The sequence below is a fragment of the Thermobia domestica genome, chromosome 16 (assembly GCF_964235325.1).
Source record: "Thermobia domestica chromosome 16, izTheDome1.hap1.1, whole genome shotgun sequence".
Lineage (NCBI taxonomy): Eukaryota > Metazoa > Arthropoda > Insecta > Zygentoma > Lepismatidae > Thermobia > Thermobia domestica.
The window spans coordinates 178,709,473-178,730,456 of record NC_137469.1 but is presented as its reverse complement, the minus strand read 5'-3'; the positions used below and the strand labels follow the sequence as shown (position 1 = coordinate 178,730,456).

Sequence of the window (20,984 nt, the reverse complement as noted above, 5' to 3'; positions counted from 1 at the left end):
AGTAAAATGTAGATTGTGCTGTATTAGGGTATGCTTTCAACATTGAGGTTTCGTAAGATCAATATGAAATCCAATCCACATGAAGTTCCACACCGAATCAGACATACGTATTCCGCATCGGAGTAAATATTGGTGACAAGACTAGAACAATCTGTGAATTTATGCGCATATATAACGCTCAGTGGTAGAGCGTTCACCTCCGATGCTTGGGGTCCCTGGTTCGATCGCAGCTCGCGCGCGGTGGTGACTTTGTGGTGTACAAACACCGTGCTTATGTTTATTCTCGAGGTTCTCCCGCTACCTCCCACTTTCTTCATTCCTTTAGCCTAACCGGCATAACCGTGGGACATAAAACTTAAAGATTTCATTTCATTTCATATATATATCATAGATAGATAGACTGTCCCGAAATTCGTATAATTTTCTACAGCACTGGGAGAAGATGAAGTTTTCACAGTATTAACGCAAAGTTTGGCACTCTTATTGAGAAATATCCCAATTTTTCGAATTTCTAAGCGATATAGGGGAAAATTGCTGTTTAGCCCCCTTTTTGGGGGTGTAAACACAAAAGTTCGTTTTCCTTATGGGAGATGCAATGTTAAATTTTGGAAGCAGTTCACTCCAATAATTATTCGTAAAGATTTTGGGGCAAATGAGTTGTGTTTGTTACAAAATGCAAAAACACTTATTCACAAAGCTGGTAAAGCCGACTCAAACATTTTTTGGGGAAGGCTTCCCTTTTGGGGGCCAAGAGGTGTAAAAAGGTGGTGGGTGGTATGTTACGAAAATCCCAAAATTTATTTTCGGAGTGGCAATAACTGTCAGATTAATCACGAATGTCACAGAATTAATGCTCTAATGCTCCTTACATGTAAGAGTGACTGATAATGGGGCTACAGCCCCCTTCCAAAAATAAGAAAATCACCATAAATATCCTCAGTACGGTGTAGCGTCCCAGAGGGCCCTAATCCCTAGAAAGCCAGAGCTAAGTTTAACGCTCAGCACTATCGCACTGAGTTAATAGGGAAAAGGGGGTCGCCACCTGTCTGCTAAAATGAACACAGGAACCTAAAAAATACAGAAAGAAAAAGAAAACAAAAACTGATTGTACTGAAAAACGAAATTAAAAGGAAGAAACAGCAACTAACGTATCTGACCTAAGCGAAGCTGAAACCTAAGTATCCAACGAGTATATAGGAAGCAACCCTTTTCTTGTGTCGGGAAATTCTTGCCCTGATATATGGATAATAACCACTAAAATTTTTAAGTAACAGTCCTGAGAATGTTTGTTAGTTTAAAGTTAGCTGAATACAAAAGAACTGGCATACTGGGAAATAAACTTTTATTATAATTATATTGGTGAATATAAAATGTCCCAATGAATGTTTGAACGTTACAATACAAATCACTTAATTAAAAAAAAACATTACTTATTAATGCTATATCATTATGAATAGCGGAAACATGACATCTTTACAGTAAACCAAAAATATAGACAAGACAAAAATAAACAACAATTATGTTAACAAGGCCATTGCATTATAGTATGTACTCATTTAAGCTTACCTGCGTACGCTTTCATAATAAACCTCGACTACTCAGGTGACCATGACATATATTAAATGGATTAAGCACATACACATTTAGTTACTAATAAACTGGATAGATAAGCTTATAACTAATAAGAAATGAAGGACATCATGATGTGGGGACAACGCATATAAATTATTCGCAAATATTGAGATTAGACACCAGAGACATTGCGGAGGTAGTTGACAAGTTTTACCGACTAGCGACATTATTAAATTAGAATGAGAGAGACCATGTAGTCAATATATTAATATACTGCCTGAACAACGTATAAATGTAGTTGGGATACCCTACTAGGAGACGGGAAATAAAGAACTTGAGAGAGATCAATAAGAACTTCAACAACCAAATAAGTTCACCCAAGGAACGGACAGGAAAATAAACTAGTAGGTAAATGGAGCACTAACCTGTGCTAGATGGAAGCCTGGTGCAAATTTTAAATAGCTGAAACAACTATATTGGGTTAAAATAAAAAGACACGAGTGAACTCAAAATTTCATATTTTATCAGCCAGGTATTGACTTTATACGTGCCATTATTATGCTGCTTGCTCACTAACGGGGAGCCAAACTTACCTGCACTAAAGGTACATAAATATATGTATTTTGAACCTAAAAATGTGCCACTTGTAATATATCACAATTCACTAAAGAAACTCTTTACTGAACAAATTCAGCCTCCGTGCGAAGCGGAGCGGCGCAATAATATCCCATTGGCCCAAATTATCAAGACTAAGATAGGCCCAAATTATCAAGACTTGCTTATAGTGACATATCAGCTTAATAATAACGAATATTTCGCTACTTTATTCTTACGTCAGGCACACACACAATAATGCACTACAATTGAACGCTTCACTGGTAATTGGAACCCCAAAAAGAATTAGAGCAAAAACCGATAAAGACACTCGAGGAACTTATTCACTTAATTTATCTATATAGCACTAGTCAACTAGAAAAACAGGACGAAACATCCTCTATTTCTTCATGGGATATACCATCCTCACTCTCCTGGTGAATATTATTCCCATTGTAGTAAGTACAGGCAGGGCAGAGCTAAGCAGGAGGGCTCCAGCTAGATTATATTGGACTGTACATTATGGTCCTCATAACATTACATCTCTTCACCATGATTATTGATGTTTCCGGATCCATCTCAAACACTGACCAATGACATAGGATTATAACTATCAACAAATAATAAATGAGGTCACAGATCGGCACTTGTTATGGTAAGCTCTAACCAACCAGGCAAACAACTTAGCCGATTACACATAAATGTCTACAATTTCATTTTTACCTTGATTTCACAGCAGTGTGAAAGAGTTTGTGCACTCCGTATAATGGTGCAAGGCTGTTCACTCCAAATGAGCACTTTCATGATTTCACTAGGGAAACATACAACTCATTTGCCCCAAAAACTTTACGAATAATTATTGGAGAAAACTGCTTCCAAAATTTAACATTGCATCTCCCATAAGGAAAATGAACTTTTGTGTTTAAACCCCCAAATGGGTGCTAAACAGTAATTTTCTCCTATTTCGTTTAGAAATTCGAAAAATTGGGATATTTCTCAATGAGAGTGCCAAATTTTTTATTAATAATGAGAAAAATTCATCTTCTCCCACTGTTGTAGAAAATTACACGAATTATGCACACATGGTGTAAAGAAAAGGTCGTTACAATCTTCGAGAGGTGATTCCTGAGATCACATCTGTTATGTAGTTAAACATTGAACTGTGCCAATCAACATTTATGATATGTTAGCCATAGCAAGCAATACTTAATTAACCATGTGTATTTATCAAAAATGGAATGTAGAATCTAAATATAATGTATATAAAACATAAGTATTCTTGTTACAATATAATTATTCTTTTGAAAGCTAAAACTATCTACAAATCAACGAATATATATAAACTGTACAAGGACTCATTCTAGCTCAAGATGTAACCCCAGCGTTCTTTCTAAGTTCTTTTAATCTTAACCATCATAAACATGGAACTTACCTATGAAGCATTTCTGATAACCAACTATTTATTGCTTTTCATCCTAACAACATCAATAGAAACATTCCCCTAACAGTTTCTTGATTTTAGTTTCCCTTGATACATGATTACAATCTTGGAATCCAAAATCGACTCTTGACAATTGCAACTGAAAACAAACATGTGGTAAAACTTTAAAAGGTTATTACAGAAATCAAAACAAGAGAAAAGTCGTTTAGCAATTTCTTGAATAAGCTTTGTTTGCGAGATACAGGATGTCCAACGTAAACTTCAGGAATGAATCTAGTTCATTGGGAATACATTGAATACTTAATCATAAATCAGAGGCGAAATATCAGTAAAGTTCCTTGTCAGAAAGTAATGTGTAACAATACGCTGGGAATTAAGGGAGAACAAGCGGTGTCATTAGGTAGTCGGTGTTGTTATTATTGTACGTGGAATTTTGTTTTCATATTGCACTGTTATATTATTAGGCACCTAAGTACTTCCTAATGAGTTTATGCAACATATGAAGTACAGAACACTGTGTTGGCACTTAGAAACATATATGGCCAAACATTAAAAAGGGACTTTCATAAAGGAATTCCAGAGAGGGACGATATGTAAAGACGGAAACCGTGGTTGTAACAAGATATAAATCGTAAATATAGGTTCCGAAGTCGTTTATTTCGAGTTATTACACGAGAAAGAAACGTTACTAGAGCTGGGCAAAGGTTGGAAGCCAAAAATCTCTTGCATGTATGTATTGAGTGGATAACATGAGAGAACCAAAAAGGTGGATACAGTAATAAGTCATAGCGCAGACGTAAAAACGAGTGTGCAAACAGTTAAGTGGCTGCACGGGATCGTAAGTAGTTGAAACATCCGAATACATAGTCTTGATGTGGAAGCTTGTAAAGCAATGACAATATCTACATTTAATGATTCAGCCTCTTCAAAACAGGTGCTCGAAGTGCCCGCCGTGAGCGGCAATACAAGCGTTGCAACGGTAAATCCTAGACTGGCTTATCCTCGCAAAGATCCCAATGTCATTGAGAATAGTATTACAGGCATCATTCAGATGTTGCACCAAAATCTATATGTCCGCCACGGACTCACCACACTCCTAAGATTTCCCGAAGTCAGAAATCTATAATATTGAGATCTTGTGACCGTGCAGGCCACGCAGTAGGTCCTCCACGAACGATCAATCTTTCAGAAAACGTGCGGTCTAACTAGCAGCCTCTAGAGGCACTCAATTTGGCTGGATAGTCATGCATAAACCACATACAGTGGCGTACTCTCAATGGTACATAGTGGAGCAATAAGATCAGAATGTTCTTCAGGACAGCTGGCTCAAGAGAGTGGCGTGGAGGCATATATGGTCGAATAAGGCGATCTCCAAGACATCCACCCCAAATCTTAATCAGAAATTGCTGTTGATGATAGGAGACAATCCTGCCATGGGTATTCTTTTTTGTTCAAACATGCGTGTTGTGCAGGTTTATGATTTTTGAGGGTAGCGACATCTATGAACATTACACAACTCAAGATCGTCAGAATGCACTGTACTCGTAGTATATGATATTGAGAGAATGCTTTCTCGTGAAGAATTGTCCACAGCCATATAGCTGACATGCATCTCACGGGCCACAAGTCTTGTACTGTTCCAGGGATTTTTCGCAACTGTATCTGTAACACGTTGCTCTACATCCGGTGTTCGTACTGTCGGGGACGGCCACAGTCAGCAATCGTAACGCTCGCAAATATCTTGTGACTCGGTGGCAGTTGTTCACTAAATTTTGCGCATGGTACATTCGTGCTGCCTGTCTTCCATTACTATTCGCCGTCTGTATATGAAAATCATGTATGTTTCTTCGTGCTATGAATAACGATCAATACGGTAATGTCCGCTGTGTTTCATTGTATACTTGTTTCCCACACACTTCTCGGAAACAAATTATGTACTGTTTACCTGTCTCCTTGTTTCTCGTACACTTCTCGGAAACACACTGAATATAGTTAACCATTCATACCAAGTTACTACTTCTCGTATAGGATTATATTATTGTTTTCTAACTAATGACATATGTTTGCTAATGAATTGTCCTACTGCTCTTGAAGTAAGTTATTAAAGTTAGAGAAAATACTGGGATACTCACGATAAATTTGCAGAAGTGTTCCATGCATAAATTAATCACGTGTATTGAAGAAACATAGTGTTCAGTTTCAGTTATCATGAAGATTTGTAAATGTATAGCAATCAGCTGGAAACACCATGGTGTATGATGTATCAATCATATGATATGTGCCATCATCCGCAGAAAGAAGTTCGCATACACTGTACTTCCACATTTTCATTAGTAACTTAGTTGTCTTCATACATTATTGCTTCTTCTTCCTTTCTTTAAGGAAGAAGTGAAGTAATGAATATGATTTTTAAATAAAATAGAGCAAAATAAGAAAATTATAAGCAAAAAAACTTTTATTGATATGAAACGTTAGTCTGTCAGGTAATTACGCAAGTAATACTCCAGGGAAATTTGAGGAAAAATGACTCGACACAGTACACGAATATTAGGAACACTCACAAATACGTAAAATTGAAAGAACAGAAAATAAGGAATTTTTGCGATGAATATACAATTCTCACTTTATGCACAGTTCCAATATGCGAAATCGATCAATTACATAAAAAGACAGAAAATGGCTATTTAAATCTCCAAATGTAAACATGAATTTTCATATAAGTTGCCTCTGTGGTCAAGCGGGTTTAGTACTACTGTTCATATTCTAGAAATAAAGAGCGGGAGTTCGAATCTAAGGACAGTCACTTCTTATTTCTTCAATATATTGATGTGTTATTTTAAAAAAAACAAAGTTCCGTTTTAAAATACTTGAAGAGTCAAAATCAGATGAACTGTCACGTTTCAAAGCTCAGTCACTTTTATTCGCCACGTCTCAAATATATACGAAGACGCTGAAACAGCATTGTTACATTGGGAAAAAAAAAATATATATATATATATATATATATATATATATATATATATATATATATATATATATATATATATATATATATATATATATATATAGAGAGAGAGAGAGAGAGAGAGAGAGAGAGAAAATAAATATGGTTGTATCTTTCCTAGGCCACGGTGGCTTAGTGGTAGAGCGTTCACCTCTGAGGTCCTTGGTTAAAACCCAGCTTGCACCAAGCGAGCTTTTGGGTGGACAAACACCGTGTGTATGGGTTTTTTCGTGTTTTATCCTTTTCCTCTCATTTCTTCATTCCACCATTTTCATTCATTTTTCATCATCACCGTCTCCTTTAGCCTAGCCTTCATAATCTTCGGACGTAAACCTTAAAGATTTAATTCATTTCCTTGAAAAAGTTGGTGTACGTCATATTCTGCATTTTTATAAAGCGATTTGGACAATCGTATAGGGGATGCATATTGCTGAAAATTGCATTTAATCGCAATTTCAGTAATCTGTGGTATCTTAGGTTTCTCATTTATTTACATCGAATATTTACTTGTTTTGTACTTTATAGCAAAAGTATTACCTAGTATGAAAGACACAATTATCTATACATTGAATTTAATTACCAAATCGGTATTGTTGTTATAAGAGCAAGTTTATGAAAATGGAATGTATAATAATGGTTGTATATGAAATATAATTTGCGTAATGTTGTGATTATTGTCCCACCTAGTGGGCAGCTCGATCTGTCAATCCCATCCTTCTACTTATTTCTCTGCAATATTCATGTTCATTTTCCAAAATGTTGCCAGAAATGCATTGATATACAGTATGATAACAAGTGAATAGTCGTACCTCACACATTAAATACATGGACTGCTAACGAGGAAACCTGTGTTCGAATCTCACTGTGGTCATTTGCTATAATGTTTCATAGTAGTTGATATTCGTTCCATTTTTCACTTTTGCTGAAGCATCTGAATCTCTTCTATTCCTGTATGAGATTGTTATTTGTAACAGAGTGTACAGTTGGTTGCTTCAATAGCTCAGAAAATAGTAGTTTTTATTTGCTAATAGTCAGGAACCAATACTGATCTCGATATATGTTGTTTGAATCAAAGCGAACACTGCAGAACCGTATACCGAGTGATAAAATCTAATCTATTATTCTGTTTAACTTTCCTTCCGGCAATTTTACACGTAACAGACATTATTTGTACTGACCGTTAAGTGCCTTAGTCAGAAGACAAAATCAATGGAAATGTTTTTAACATTACATGTTGATCTATGACTACTTACTCAGGACAGGTTTCGATTTATGTTTGTCTCCTATCTGTTTCTGTCATTGTTCCCTTCAGAAATGACAGGTTTTTGTTTTGGAAAAAGAAACAGTACAAAGAAAGTAATTGACGACATTGCCATTTGTGAAACGTTCATTATTTTTGACAACAATAACGCTTTCTATTAAAGCTGAACAATCGTCTGTTTCACAGAAGAAAACAATATGTAAAGATCTATTTTTCAGTTCAGAATTTAACATATTTTTCCAGTGCTATATGTGTTATACTGTGCTCTGTTTGTAGAGGGGAAGAAAAACTTACCTAATTACCACTTTTCTAGGGTGAGAAGAGTAGTTTTCACCCCTTTGAAAGCTAGCATTTCTCATAGGTATATTAGTTAGGCAATATTCCTTCTACAAATAATGCAACTATTATTTGCATCTCAAGTAATAGGGTGAAATAATATTATTATTTTATATCAGCCTTTAAAAGATTTTGAAACCTCCATATTCCTTTCTTACAACACATTAGAGAAACGTAATTTTAAACACCTACTCCCGAAGGCCAAGTCAAGCCAACGACAGTTAGTACGTGTGCTCTTTACTCCAAAATATTTTACCGGTGCGGTTAAATCAGGATAAAGCTGTAACAAGTGAATATTCGTAAAACATGAAACAATTAGAAAAACTGACCATCACGGATTATTAGTATTACCATTTAAGTCCATATTGGGGAGTAGGTACGAATTTTGTATTTGGAAACGGAATTTGATTTGGATTTGAAAACATTTTGTAAAATGCTAAAAATTATGAATTACACTTGCAATTTTTAATAAAAGAGCACAGACCTCATATATATGCAGAGGGGGGAGAGTGACGGGATCGCGGAGGTAATGATGTAGGAGCTAAAACCCCAATACATTTGTAGATTGTTCATGTAATTTTACCTACAACATACACGGTTGGTTTCAGGTTGATATTCATCTCAGAGATCCATTTTTACTGGAATAGTGCTAGTTTTTCTCATGGTATCATCCTTATATACTTATTCCCTCGGGCAATGGATAAATATTTCTATCACTACGCAATTCTATTTCAAATACAACCATCATTTCCAAGCAAAATAGAGTTGTTTCCTAATTAAATTCAACTTATAGATTGGAGTATTTTGCTATAAAATAATGCACATGGTATATATTATATCTATCTATTAAAATGCTACAATAGCAAATTCAACTTACAGATTGGTGTATTTTGCTATCAGATAATGCACATGGTATATATTATATCCATGTATTAAAATGCTACAATAGCAACAATGGCGTTTTTTTTTTTGTCCGTCATCCCGGTTAAAGGGTTGTGCCCTTTCTTCGGGTAAGTGCTTCAATTTGATTTATTGATTTGAAGGAAATATAGGTGCTCTAAGAGGTTTCATATTTATTATTTCTTTATTCATTCATTCATTATATTAACCATGGATTAAGTGAAGTTATTCAGAAATTGAAAAACACGTACATGAACAGGAATATTTTAAGTGCTACAAATGAACATGTTAGCATTGTCAGGTATTACATTAACACAAAGCATTGAATAAAAGGTAAATTGGACGCAAAAAATAATAATAATAAAGGTGCAAATGGAGTTGATGAAATAGATGAAATGAAGTGCTCTAGACGTCACATCACTAGGTTATGTTAGTTTAGACGAATGAAGTTATCTTCTGTTCCTGGAGCGATTCAGGAACTGATGATTGACAGAGAAGGCCCTTGTTAATAGGTTCTTACGGTGCGTATGATGGATAGATATGAGATGAAAATTCATGCGATCGATAAATTGCAGATTTCGGGGTCCAGCATATCGTTATCTAACTATAAATGATATAGTGTCATGAAGTGCTGAAGAGGAGTATCAACGAAATTGGGCGGTGCATCGTTATCACGGTCGTACCGGAGGATTTCAAGCGTCAGGGGATGGTGCTGAGCAAATCGTTTGCAGATATAACGTATACGAAGTTGCAACAATGGCGCCTGAGCCCCAACCTATAACTTTGGATTTCAAACTTTGATTTACGGTTATTTGTGATTTCACGTTTAATAGAGGCAAATATTTTAAAGTGTGTGCTTTAAATAAATTATTTTAAATAGATCCGTTTTTGGTACAATTTATCCTTTTTAAATTATTGTTCAAAGGCTTTGTATTTTATTAAGCCTTTTCCAAAATCAATGCAAATGAATTGTTCTGCCATCTTTGGAGTTCTTTTAAACTATACGTTTGAGGACGTTTATATGTTTGTGGCCAATACTTTCGACAGTGAGATCTCGGAAACTACAGGCTCTAGAAAGATGACGTTTCAATGATCGTATGCAAATTTTATGTAGATTGTCCAGTTCTAATTGAATATTTAAAAAATATGTCCGTTAGTTCTTTATTACATTTTTACTGGAAGTGTTGAAATTAGAATAAAAATAAGCATGATATCCTACACATTATGCATTCCAACACCACGTAGTTGTACATATGGGATGCATACCTCTCAGGCGTTTTTCATGGCCAAATGATAATGAAACACGAAGGATAGCATTTATCCATTCTAACAGTAAGTTGAATTTTCTATTGTTAGGAGTGTTTTGCCCTATAAATATTGTTTGGAGTGTTTTGTCCACCATATATCACTGACATAATTAATTGTGTGTGTAATGTATTTGCTTATTACATACTGCATGCAAGAAGAAAGGAAACACTGATCATACGTGATTTAAAAACTCCAACAGGAAGTAGGCTCAAATCTTGCAAACGGTGCGAGATATTGAAAAAGTAATCGAAAAATGTCCCCTTTATGGCATTTCTTGCCAATTTTTATCAAGACGTCTTTCACTTGTGTTTGTAATGGAACATGTACAGATGTGAGGAATGATAAGGAGATTTATGCTCATATGTGAACGATGCGCTCTGTAAAAACCCGCAGGTTCAGCTAGTAATGTTCTAAAAAAGAAGTAAGAAATATTGTTATTAAAAAGTTTCACGATTGCGATTTAATTTCAACTTAAGGAGTATTCTTGTACATGATTGCTCGTATTGTTTTATGAAAACTAAATTATAAATTATAATAGCCATTTTTAAAAGAAAACAAAGTATATACATATAAAAGAGAAACATGAATTCTTATTTTGGACGTATGGTTTCCATTTCATATTAGCTTGGAAATCTTTTCCTCTTTTTTAGTGTTAGGATTTCCATAGCATCATCTTCGTATAAAAACGTATTATGAATAAAGTTACTGAGGTTTGAGAGCTAAGAGTATATCTGATTTTGTTTTTATACCACTTCAAATGTTCAAATATAGCTTTATATTTAGAAAAATTAAATATCCTTAATTTGAAAAAGAAACGGTAGAGAGGACCGAAATGTTACTCACCATTAGCTGATTCACTCAACCTATCTCACAAGGGACCTATGTGACAGCCAGGTATTTACAAAAAACGGTACCCTGACCAATTGTGGTGACAGTCACTCAGTGTGGAAATGCCTTGTTTATACGCTAAATACAATACATATACCAAGCTGTGACTGGGTGAGGTATGCGGAATTATACCCCAAAAACACAGAAAAAATAAGAAAATAAAAAAATATATGCAGATTACCTGATACCTACGTAACTGGGGCACGAGACCAAGAACACGGTAGCACTGTCATAAAAGCAGGTTGCAGTCCTAACCCAAACTTATAGTTTTCCAAATACAGCGTATACTATTTTATGGCATTAAAATAATTGGAATAAAACATGGAAGAGAATAAGCAAAAGATGAATTATCAGTGTTGCTAAAGAAGGAAGATATGAGGCCGTAAAATTGAAAAATTATGAGGTCCGTACAAAGAAACGAACAAATGTACAACAACAAGAAGACTGGAGAAGGACAAAAGATGCAGTAGGGAGTAGACCACAGCACACAGTTACTTACGGGCTTGATATGTAATATCGAAAGTGCGGTTAAGGCGAGAAATGTACGTATTTTGCCATATTATCTATGGCTATTATCTATGTTGTATGTATTGGTGTGTTATGTTAAAATATTTTGCGTCTGTTTATTACTGGTAACTTCAATGCAGTGTGTTTCATCTTCATCGTTGTCTCACATGCTAACGTTTCCTATACTCCCGACTGACACCTACCGCAGGTCATTAATCTCTGCGAATCGATTCTGACGTACTTCCTTGTAACAGATTTGTTACCTTTTGTGCCACACCTCTTTTCAGGCGCTACGTTGCCGTTTCTGTGGTTTGGAATTAGTTATAGGCAAATTCCCTGGAAAATATGTTTCGGGAATATTCTCTGGGAAACTTCCCGGGAAGATTCCCCAAAATGGGAATATTCCGGGAATGTATTTGTAAACACAAAGAAAATTGCATTCTATTACCATATGATTTCAAAATGAAATTAGTTTTTATCACAGTATACTTACTTCTTACTGTTGCCTCCAAAGGAGTCTTAAAAATATATATTCTGAACGGTATTATGTTATTTTATATTTTTATGCTATTTTCAGATTACGTATAAATGTATGTTTTATGTGAGTAAATATATACGAAAAGCATTTGGTATAGAGAGTTCTCATATCTTTACACCGCTGAAAAATTACATTTATATTTAAGTGTGTTTTCTAAACTTCAACCTACTACTAGCATTATAATGATATTTAATTTTTAAATGTTATAAACAAATTAGGTTGATAACTGCCAGAAAACATACGTAGTCTCTCAAAAAAATCGTTAAGTTACCAGTGTGTGGAATGACATATATGCAGAATGTTGATTTTAGGTACACTGTGCTTTGTTACTGTGTACTATTAAATCTCTTACTTTGGAAGTTACGCTATTTCAAACAATATACATAGTCTTACAAAACTTCTCCAAAAATCTTGTTACCTGAATACACACGTAACAGAAACAAAACAAATCCAAATTAACACAGGTCTGGAGAAACCGGTACTAACAAAATATCCTCAGAAGAAACGCTAAGTTTGATATGTTAACATTTCCTTTTAAAATGTATGTATTTACGAGTACAGAGATTTCTTTATTCAATGTCTGTTTCTTTCTCAGAGAGAAAAATTCGAATCAGAGACAGCTAACAGACCGACATCTACAACTGACGATGGTACGGGTTGTATTGATACTACTTCACCTGTACCTCTACAGAATTTCTAGATTACTCTACAAACTGGTTCCTTTCGATCATTCCTAAATTAGCCCCTTGCTACTTTCTAATGCAAATGGAAATGGAAGTTTAAAAATCATATTATATAAAGTACAGTACTATTAGTTATATAAAGTACAGTCGACGAATTTCAATTTTTTTAACCTCAAAATAATTTAAAACCTACAAGTAAATTATATTAAATGAAAATAAAGTAATTAGTCATAATGGTTCTTTTAATGTGAAAAATAAGGAAATGGAAATAAATTCCTTTCCGGAAATTTATATGCCAGGGAAAAAGGGAATATTCCCATTTTTATTTTACTTCCCACCGGGAATATTCCCACTGCCCGGCACTATTTGGAATGCATGCAGGATTGTATGAAGTGTTGCACCCCAAGACACTTCGTTTTATAACTCCCCGAATCGGTTCGAGATATCGATTTCATACAAACGCCATTGGAATTTGTTGCTCTAAGGAAGACTTACTGTTCACATTTCCGCATTATATCACATAGGACTTCTTTCAACGACTATTCTAACATTTGCCCTTTTTGGGTGAATTCTGTACAGAAACCGTTAGTCATTGAATGCTATGTATGCTTTACTTTACTCCCTACTGGACATGTGTTACTTCTGCAGTCTTGTTGTTGTATGTTTGTTCGCTTCTCTGTACAGACCCCATAATTCTCAACTTCAAAGCCTTATATCTTCCTTATTTGGCAATACTGATTAATCGTTTTTTGCATATTTTCTTTCATCTTTTATACCAATTGTTTTAATGTCAAAAATGGTAACTGTTCTATTAAAAAACTATAAATTTATGTCAGAATGATAACACTGCTTGTGTGACAGTACTGCTGTGTACCTGGTCCTCCTCCCGTAGGTATCAGGTTACCTGCAAACAAATTTCATTTTCTTCATTTTTCCGTCGTTTTTGGGGTATAGCTCTGCACAGCTTCAGCCGATCACTGCTTGGTATATGTATTATACGTAGAAACAAACAAGACATTTAGGCACCGAATGAGTATCACCACGGTGATTAGCGATCCACAGTTAGTCAGGATACTAATTTTCGTAAATAACTAGCTGTCACGGTTTGTATACGTCCCTTGTCAGTAACTTGTGTACATTTCCTACTAGATTATACTAGTTTTACAGTTATTTCCAGTAATATTGTACGACAGGGCCACAAGCACAGACACATTGAGGACATTTAAAATTCGAATAGCTCTCCCATCGCGAATTGAACCCAGGAACCCGTACACCACAGACGCATGTGCTAGCTACTAGACAACACAGGCGACTTATAGACCTAGCGCTTTTTAATACTTCTACTAGAAATGTTCCATGTGTAGATATGCTTATACTGTGTGATTTATTCAAGTGATGCAAAGCACTTTACGTTGAATCCTTTTCCTTGTTTCGTTTCTATTGTGTTTACTGTTTTTACTTTTCGTACAATGCATGAAGGGACATGCATTTTGCGCTACGATGTCAAGGAATACTATTTAACTCATCAAGAAACAGAAATTTGCCCATGAAGTGATTTGAAATAATGTGTGATATTTTAATTTTATACCGAGATCCCTCGTGTTTAAGTGGTAAGAGTACAAACATTTGAAGTGAGAGACCAGGGGTTGATTCCCGGTGTGCGCTCATGCGGTTCGGATACCACGTTAATCAGTAGGTCTACATCTCATATAGATTTGCTACTGAAACGGACGTGAAACTTAAAATCAACTCAACAGTATTTGTATATCATTGATAGCAGCAAGAAGCAGACGATACTATCCAGAACAAAACATGCATTTACTTCTTTGGCACACATTACAAAGCATCGGACGATTTGCAATATTATTTACAAAAGCTACATGAAAAAGAAGCGTCATAAACATTATGTTTTTTTAAATACAATATTCAATTATATACGGCCTAGTTTTTCTTTCTTATTTAATTAATAGAACACAGTGGCTAACTGGCAGAGTACTTAACTTTGCTGCGTGGGATCTTTGGTTCGATCCAGACCAAGTAAGATTGTGGTGGACAACATCGTGTCCGTGGGTTTTCTCGAAGTATTTCCTTTTTTCCCCACTTTTATCATTCCACCAATTCTTTATCATTATTCTTGCTTTAACCATCTTCTCTCTTACCCTAAAAAGTAGGATTCTAGAACACTGGTCCGCATACCAATTGAATCGTGATAAAGAAAGCAATCAACCTGGTTACTAACCCGCCATCACTCGCTATCGTTTGCTTGACATTACTATATAAGGTGTGTATTGAGATTTGTTAAAGAAAGGAACCAACCTATCCAAATTCACATATATTTTCGCTTACCATTACATTTTTAGACTTATTTTATAACGTGAAGTAGGAAGTGTTATTATTTCCTTGATACATTGCTACGTAACATATTTTTATATTTTTTACTTAAAAGAATGTTTTAACTAAACATAGTTTTTAAATTATTATAAAACTTCCTTATTTTTTTGCATGTGTAAGTAACCTACAGCACCAAACTGAAAATTAAATTTTATTTGCATTTAATATAACAAGGTTTATAAAATATTGAAGCCAAAGTTAATAAAATATTAATTTCCCTTCATTAAAATGCTTTAGTCATATTACAGAAATGTGGGAGTTACAGTACAGGCTTTTTTTTCTTTTTTTTGTGGATGACGGTACCGATCATATACTATGATGGATTTCATATTACTGAGAGTTGATTTCCTGACTATAAGAAGAATTTAATGCAGAAAAGTGGTGAATCTACATATTGTCGTCTCATAATGCTTACATGTTAGTAATGCAACATTTTATATATTTTGTATATGAGGTTCAGTCATAAACATAACTTGCATCACAAACACCTCGTCTATTTATCTCAAATGAGATCTTCAGAGATTTGTTATTTTAGATATTACACTTTCACAGGTTTGAAAAGTAGGATCTGGTCGACTTGTTTATCGAGTGATTTCTAACGTGTAACAGTTGAAATTTGGAGGAATATTTTGTATATATAGAGAGGAGGTGGGGGCATAATGACCCCCAGGGCAAGATGGACACCGCGGTATATGACGGTGTTCTTCTGGTGACTGGTACTGCTGCAGAAGCAGTAATTAGTGTGTCGCGTATTGTTGAGAAAGAGAGACGTCGCTACCTGCAATAGCGTGTGAAATAAGCTGAGAAAACTATTTTCGTGGCACGTTGATATAAGATATCCAGTGAATATTCTACCTGTTGCTGAAAAGAGTAATTACTTGAATAAAACACGTTAAACATATATATAATGATAAAGTTTTGGCAATCAAACAATCATCCATGATTTCTTTCTGGAAGATGGTGGATAGAAGATAAAGGGTTTTATAAAGTTATGACTGAGATTGGGGCAAAATGACCCCTTAAAATTGTGCAGGGACCCAAAATATATTGTGACGAATTGAACAAGGTACCCTATTATCAAGTGAATAGTACGAGTTTATGTCATGTTGAAAATACGGGAAAGAACAATGGAATGGTCGATATGGAATCGGGTAACCCACCACGCAAACGAGTGAAACGTACGAAACTGTGGCGAGAAATGGAATTGAGTAGTGACGAAGGTGGCGATGACGTGATATGTATACTGTACTGTGACACATTCGCGCGATCAAATTGTGATAAGAGGTGGGACCATTGTGATCGTTGTTTAGGGTGGCACGGTACGAGTGTGCAGTAGCAAATTGCGGAGGATGAAGTATGTCTGTTTCTTGCGCGTGACATAGTGCTTCAATGGTCATAGACAGTATTATCCAGAAGGACTGCTGTACACATTTCTGTAGACCATTTGATTGTAAATCTATAAAGTTCACGGACTTTCAAGGCTAATTCCCTACGACATCGGTATGTCACGAGACATAGGTCACTGTGTTAAGAAACAGCTTACTGTGTGTATCGATAGTTAGGCAGTCCTGCTATTGTAACTACGTGCGTCACCCCTCTTGAGATTGTTATATGCGACAAGCTGTCGAGGCATTTGGTAACTTGTGCGTGAGATTTGTCAGAGAACACATGGTTTCAACATTTTCCTGTGTTCAGCTCGTTTAAGGTCTTCCTGATCTTGCCTCGTGCTTCATTGATGATCTTCCAATCTGGAATCACATAAAAGAGATGACGCATGCAGTCACAATTGCACGCAATGCACACCTATTGACACACACTAGGCTATCACTTAACACTCTGGCGTATGAAGGTCAGTGCTCCGTGTGACCAAGCCTACGTCCTTGTTCTCTCATCTATTGATATATTAGAAAACTGGTCTCGAAGTTTTTCTTTTAGTAGCGCCTCTATTCCACTTTGTACTTTCTTTTCTGTTTAGTTTTCTTTCAATATTATATTCGTTTTTATAGTTTTCCGCTCATTGTTTTATAGTTGTACAACTAATTGTTTCATTAAAATTTTCGATAAATATGGAAACTAGCACTTACGTAGTAGCACTTACTAGCACTACTAGTACCTACTGAGTAAAATGGCCTCATCCTCCAAGGATGAGGCCATTTTACTCAGGAAGGTGGGGTGAAACGGTAATTTACAATAGGTCAATTTATTTGCACGTACAACTTGTTTGGTAAACCTTTCACGGCCTACATCTCTTTACATTTGTAGAATAAAGAATAAAGAATGTTGTACTGCACAATCATCGATTTTCCATTCATAGCAGCGTTGCTATTCCAATTACAATCTTAAATATGTCCGTTATGCCCCTACCTCCCCTAGCAAGATGTTTTGAGTGTTACCTATTACTATACTCAAGAGTTTTTTTAAAGATATTATAAGTAATATGAATCTTCTAATGTAAGCAATTCGACAATCGTTCTGTCGCGTACATCACATGAATTAAGAAAAACGTTAAAAATAAAGATTAGAATCCCGGGTTCAACTAGAATTTAAGAATTAACTGCTCCGATTAATATAGTATTACTTGTTTTGTGTACTGCGTAATACAAGTTAATAAATAAACTATTTTATATTTAGTTTTGATATAGATATACGTTTTTATATGTAGATGATATAACAGAAAGTACTGGAAATGGAGATAACAAGAGTGAAACTTCTTCTCTAAGTGAGAACACTAGCATGGAAAAAATTCTAAACACAGGTAAGGAATGTTTATGTATCTTAATAAATACAGTACTCGTAATTAAAGTATATTATCAGAAACTAAAAAAAAGTAATTCGGCAAGATTATAGAATTACATACAAGTTGTGTCCAAAGAGTGCCAAACATTTCTTTTGCAAAATTGATCTGGAAATAGGAAACTCAAATCCCCTTCTATTAGCTTCCTTGATACTGCACACACTTTTTCCCGTGCGTCCGCCATTTTTGAAAACACATCCTGAACCAAGGAAGTTATAAAATAGAGGATCTGCCCATACAACAAGCCATACGTCACTACTTAGAAACACCTACCACTCCGCACCACAAAGATCGCAGTCTTTCGAGCCAACAATCATGGCGGAAACGAGAGTAGCCAATCAGACGTTCCGGCTAGGATGATGTTCGGTTCTTTTTGGCTTCATTGAGTTCATACGATGACGATACATATGGGCAGATCCTCTATTTTTCAACATCTTTGTCCTGAACGCATTTTTTTTAATGATAAGCAACCGTGCCGTGGCATTTCACATATCGTCTTTTCTTGACTCAACTTGACAATATTGGCATCTTGAGGTTGGAAAATAACCAAAAATCACACAGAGCAGGGTGAGTAGGGAGCCTAATGACACATAGGAATGTTGAGGTTGGCCATGGAAGCCTGAATCAATTTTTTACGGACACCCTCTCCATATCCAAATTCCCTTTCAAAATTGAATATACCGATCCGATTGAATGCTTTCTTCTTGGGTATCGCCAAGCTTCTGGCAAAATTTGATGCAATAGAACTCCTTAAGATTTTCTGTCATTTTACAGAAAACAGAAACCGACGACTGCTCACTACACTTTCTTCAGCAGTTGGGCGACGGCCAGCAACTGAAGCTTTCTGCAGGAAGGAAAAAAATTGCAACTGCGTATGAGTGTAACCTTGATATCTACATTGCAGAAAGACTCCGTGCTTCTTGGTTTACGCAGGAAAAATAAATCTCGATACTTATAGAGCAGATCTCGTAAGTGGGATAAAAATTTGTGGTATAAAAACTTGTGACAACATATTCTATATCAGAATAACTTGTTTCAAGACTACAAGACTTCCCTACCTCATAGAGGAATATGAGACGGTATAGTGTATCGAGTGGTAACAAATTGTCTATTATTCAGTCAGGAGGATTGTTGTCGTAAAATACAAGGGAAAAGTGGAAGCACCATAACAATATGTTGCGGAGAAACTAAGAATGTACGAGGGTTGGGGCAAAAGTCATGGCAACTATTTTTTTTTCTTGCAGATATGTGAGCGCATCACAAACTTCTGTGTGCCGTGTGGAAGTTCTGCAGGTATAGTGTGTATGCAGAACAACATATGGCTCTGTGATAGCTGGTAGTAGCACAGCGAGGGCTGTGAAATCAATCAGTTGGTGAGTGTCGTGCGAGACGGAAGTAACCCGTGTTGAGCAGCTCGCTTACATCAAAATAGCCGTTCTTCGAGGGAGAAATGAGATGGAATGTCACAATGAATTAGTGGAAGCTCTTGAAAATAATGCCCTACCATACCGAACAGTAACAGAGTGGGTAGGAAAGTTTCAGCAAGGACGTGTGTCAATCAGTGATGAGCAACGTTCGGGGCGACCTGTCAGTGTGCAGACCGACGTGGCATGTGCCGTCATCAAGCAGCTCCAAGATGAAGACAGGCGATGGACGCTATTGGAGTTGGCGGAGGCAAGTGGCGTCGAGAAACGCTCCGTCCACAAGATATTGCGTAATGAGCTGCAATTACGCAAAATCGCATCGCGATGGGTACCGCATGCACTGACGGAGGTTCAAAGGTGGATACGCTATGCAATATGCTCCGACCACCTTGCACGCTGGCAACAGGACGGCGATCAATCCTTGTCACGAATAATCGCCATCGATGAATTTTGGGCCAGGGCATACGAACCAGACCTGAAACGTCAGTCCGCGGAGTGGCGACATGCTGGATCACCAAGAAGGCAGAAGTTCCGTCAGAATCCTTCCCCAGTCAAATTGATGGTGACCATCGCGTATGACGTCAGGGGTGTCATTGTTTGCCACTTTGTTCCACATGACCGTGGAACAGTGACCGCACAGTACTACAGGGACTTCCTGATGCGACAGATACGACGTGGCGTTCGGGAGAAACGTCCGGATCTTGTGGACAGTGCAATAATCCTGCACGACAATGCAAAACCACATAAAGCAGAGTGTGTAGGGCAGCTACAGCGACGTTGGGGATGGGAAGAATTGGAGCACCCACCGTACTCTCATGACATTTCGCCCTGTGACTTTGATCTCATTCGAAAGATTAAGGAACCACTACGTGGTAGGCGGTTTGCAACACGCGAGGACATTGCTAATGCTGTGCGCGAACAGCTGACCCGATTCACACATGGTGCGGCAAATGCTGAGGCGGATAGTATTCAGCGCCTCCCACATCGTTGGCAGCGTGTGGTGCAAGTAGCAGGCTACTACTTTGAGGGTCTTTAGGTTCAGGTTTGTCATGTCAACTGTATGCGTACTGTGTTGTCATTCTTTTGCACCGTGAAGGCCATATTGTCCTGTATACTACCGTAATAAATTAATGAGTTACGATATTTCAGTGCTATTCATTGTCCACACATGTAGTTAACACCTTGTCCTTTCGTCTGTATATGTCACATTTTCCAACAGGACTGGTATCTTCAAGAAAAAAAGTAGTTGCCATGACTTTTGCCCCAACCCTCGTATATGGATCAAAATGTAAATGGCACGTGGTGCAGTGCAGAACAACGTCTTCAGGGATATTATGCTGACT

General features: G+C 36.5%; 1 protein-coding gene across 1 annotated transcript; it reads left to right on the top strand.

Moving 5' to 3' along the window:
• The first annotated feature begins 19,672 nt into the window (after positions 1-19,672).
• Positions 19,673-20,677, top strand: LOC145672696 (histone-lysine N-methyltransferase SETMAR-like). Its single transcript, XM_081741864.1, has one exon. The coding sequence runs from the start codon at positions 19,673-19,675 to the stop codon at positions 20,675-20,677; it is 1,005 nt and encodes a 334-aa protein (XP_081597990.1).
• Positions 20,678-20,984: the final 307 nt, after the last annotated feature.

Coding starts and splice junctions, on each gene's coding strand:
- LOC145672696 (XM_081741864.1), top strand. CDS start 19,673: ATGGAATGTCACAATGAATTAGTGGAAGCTCTTGAAAATAATGCCCTA.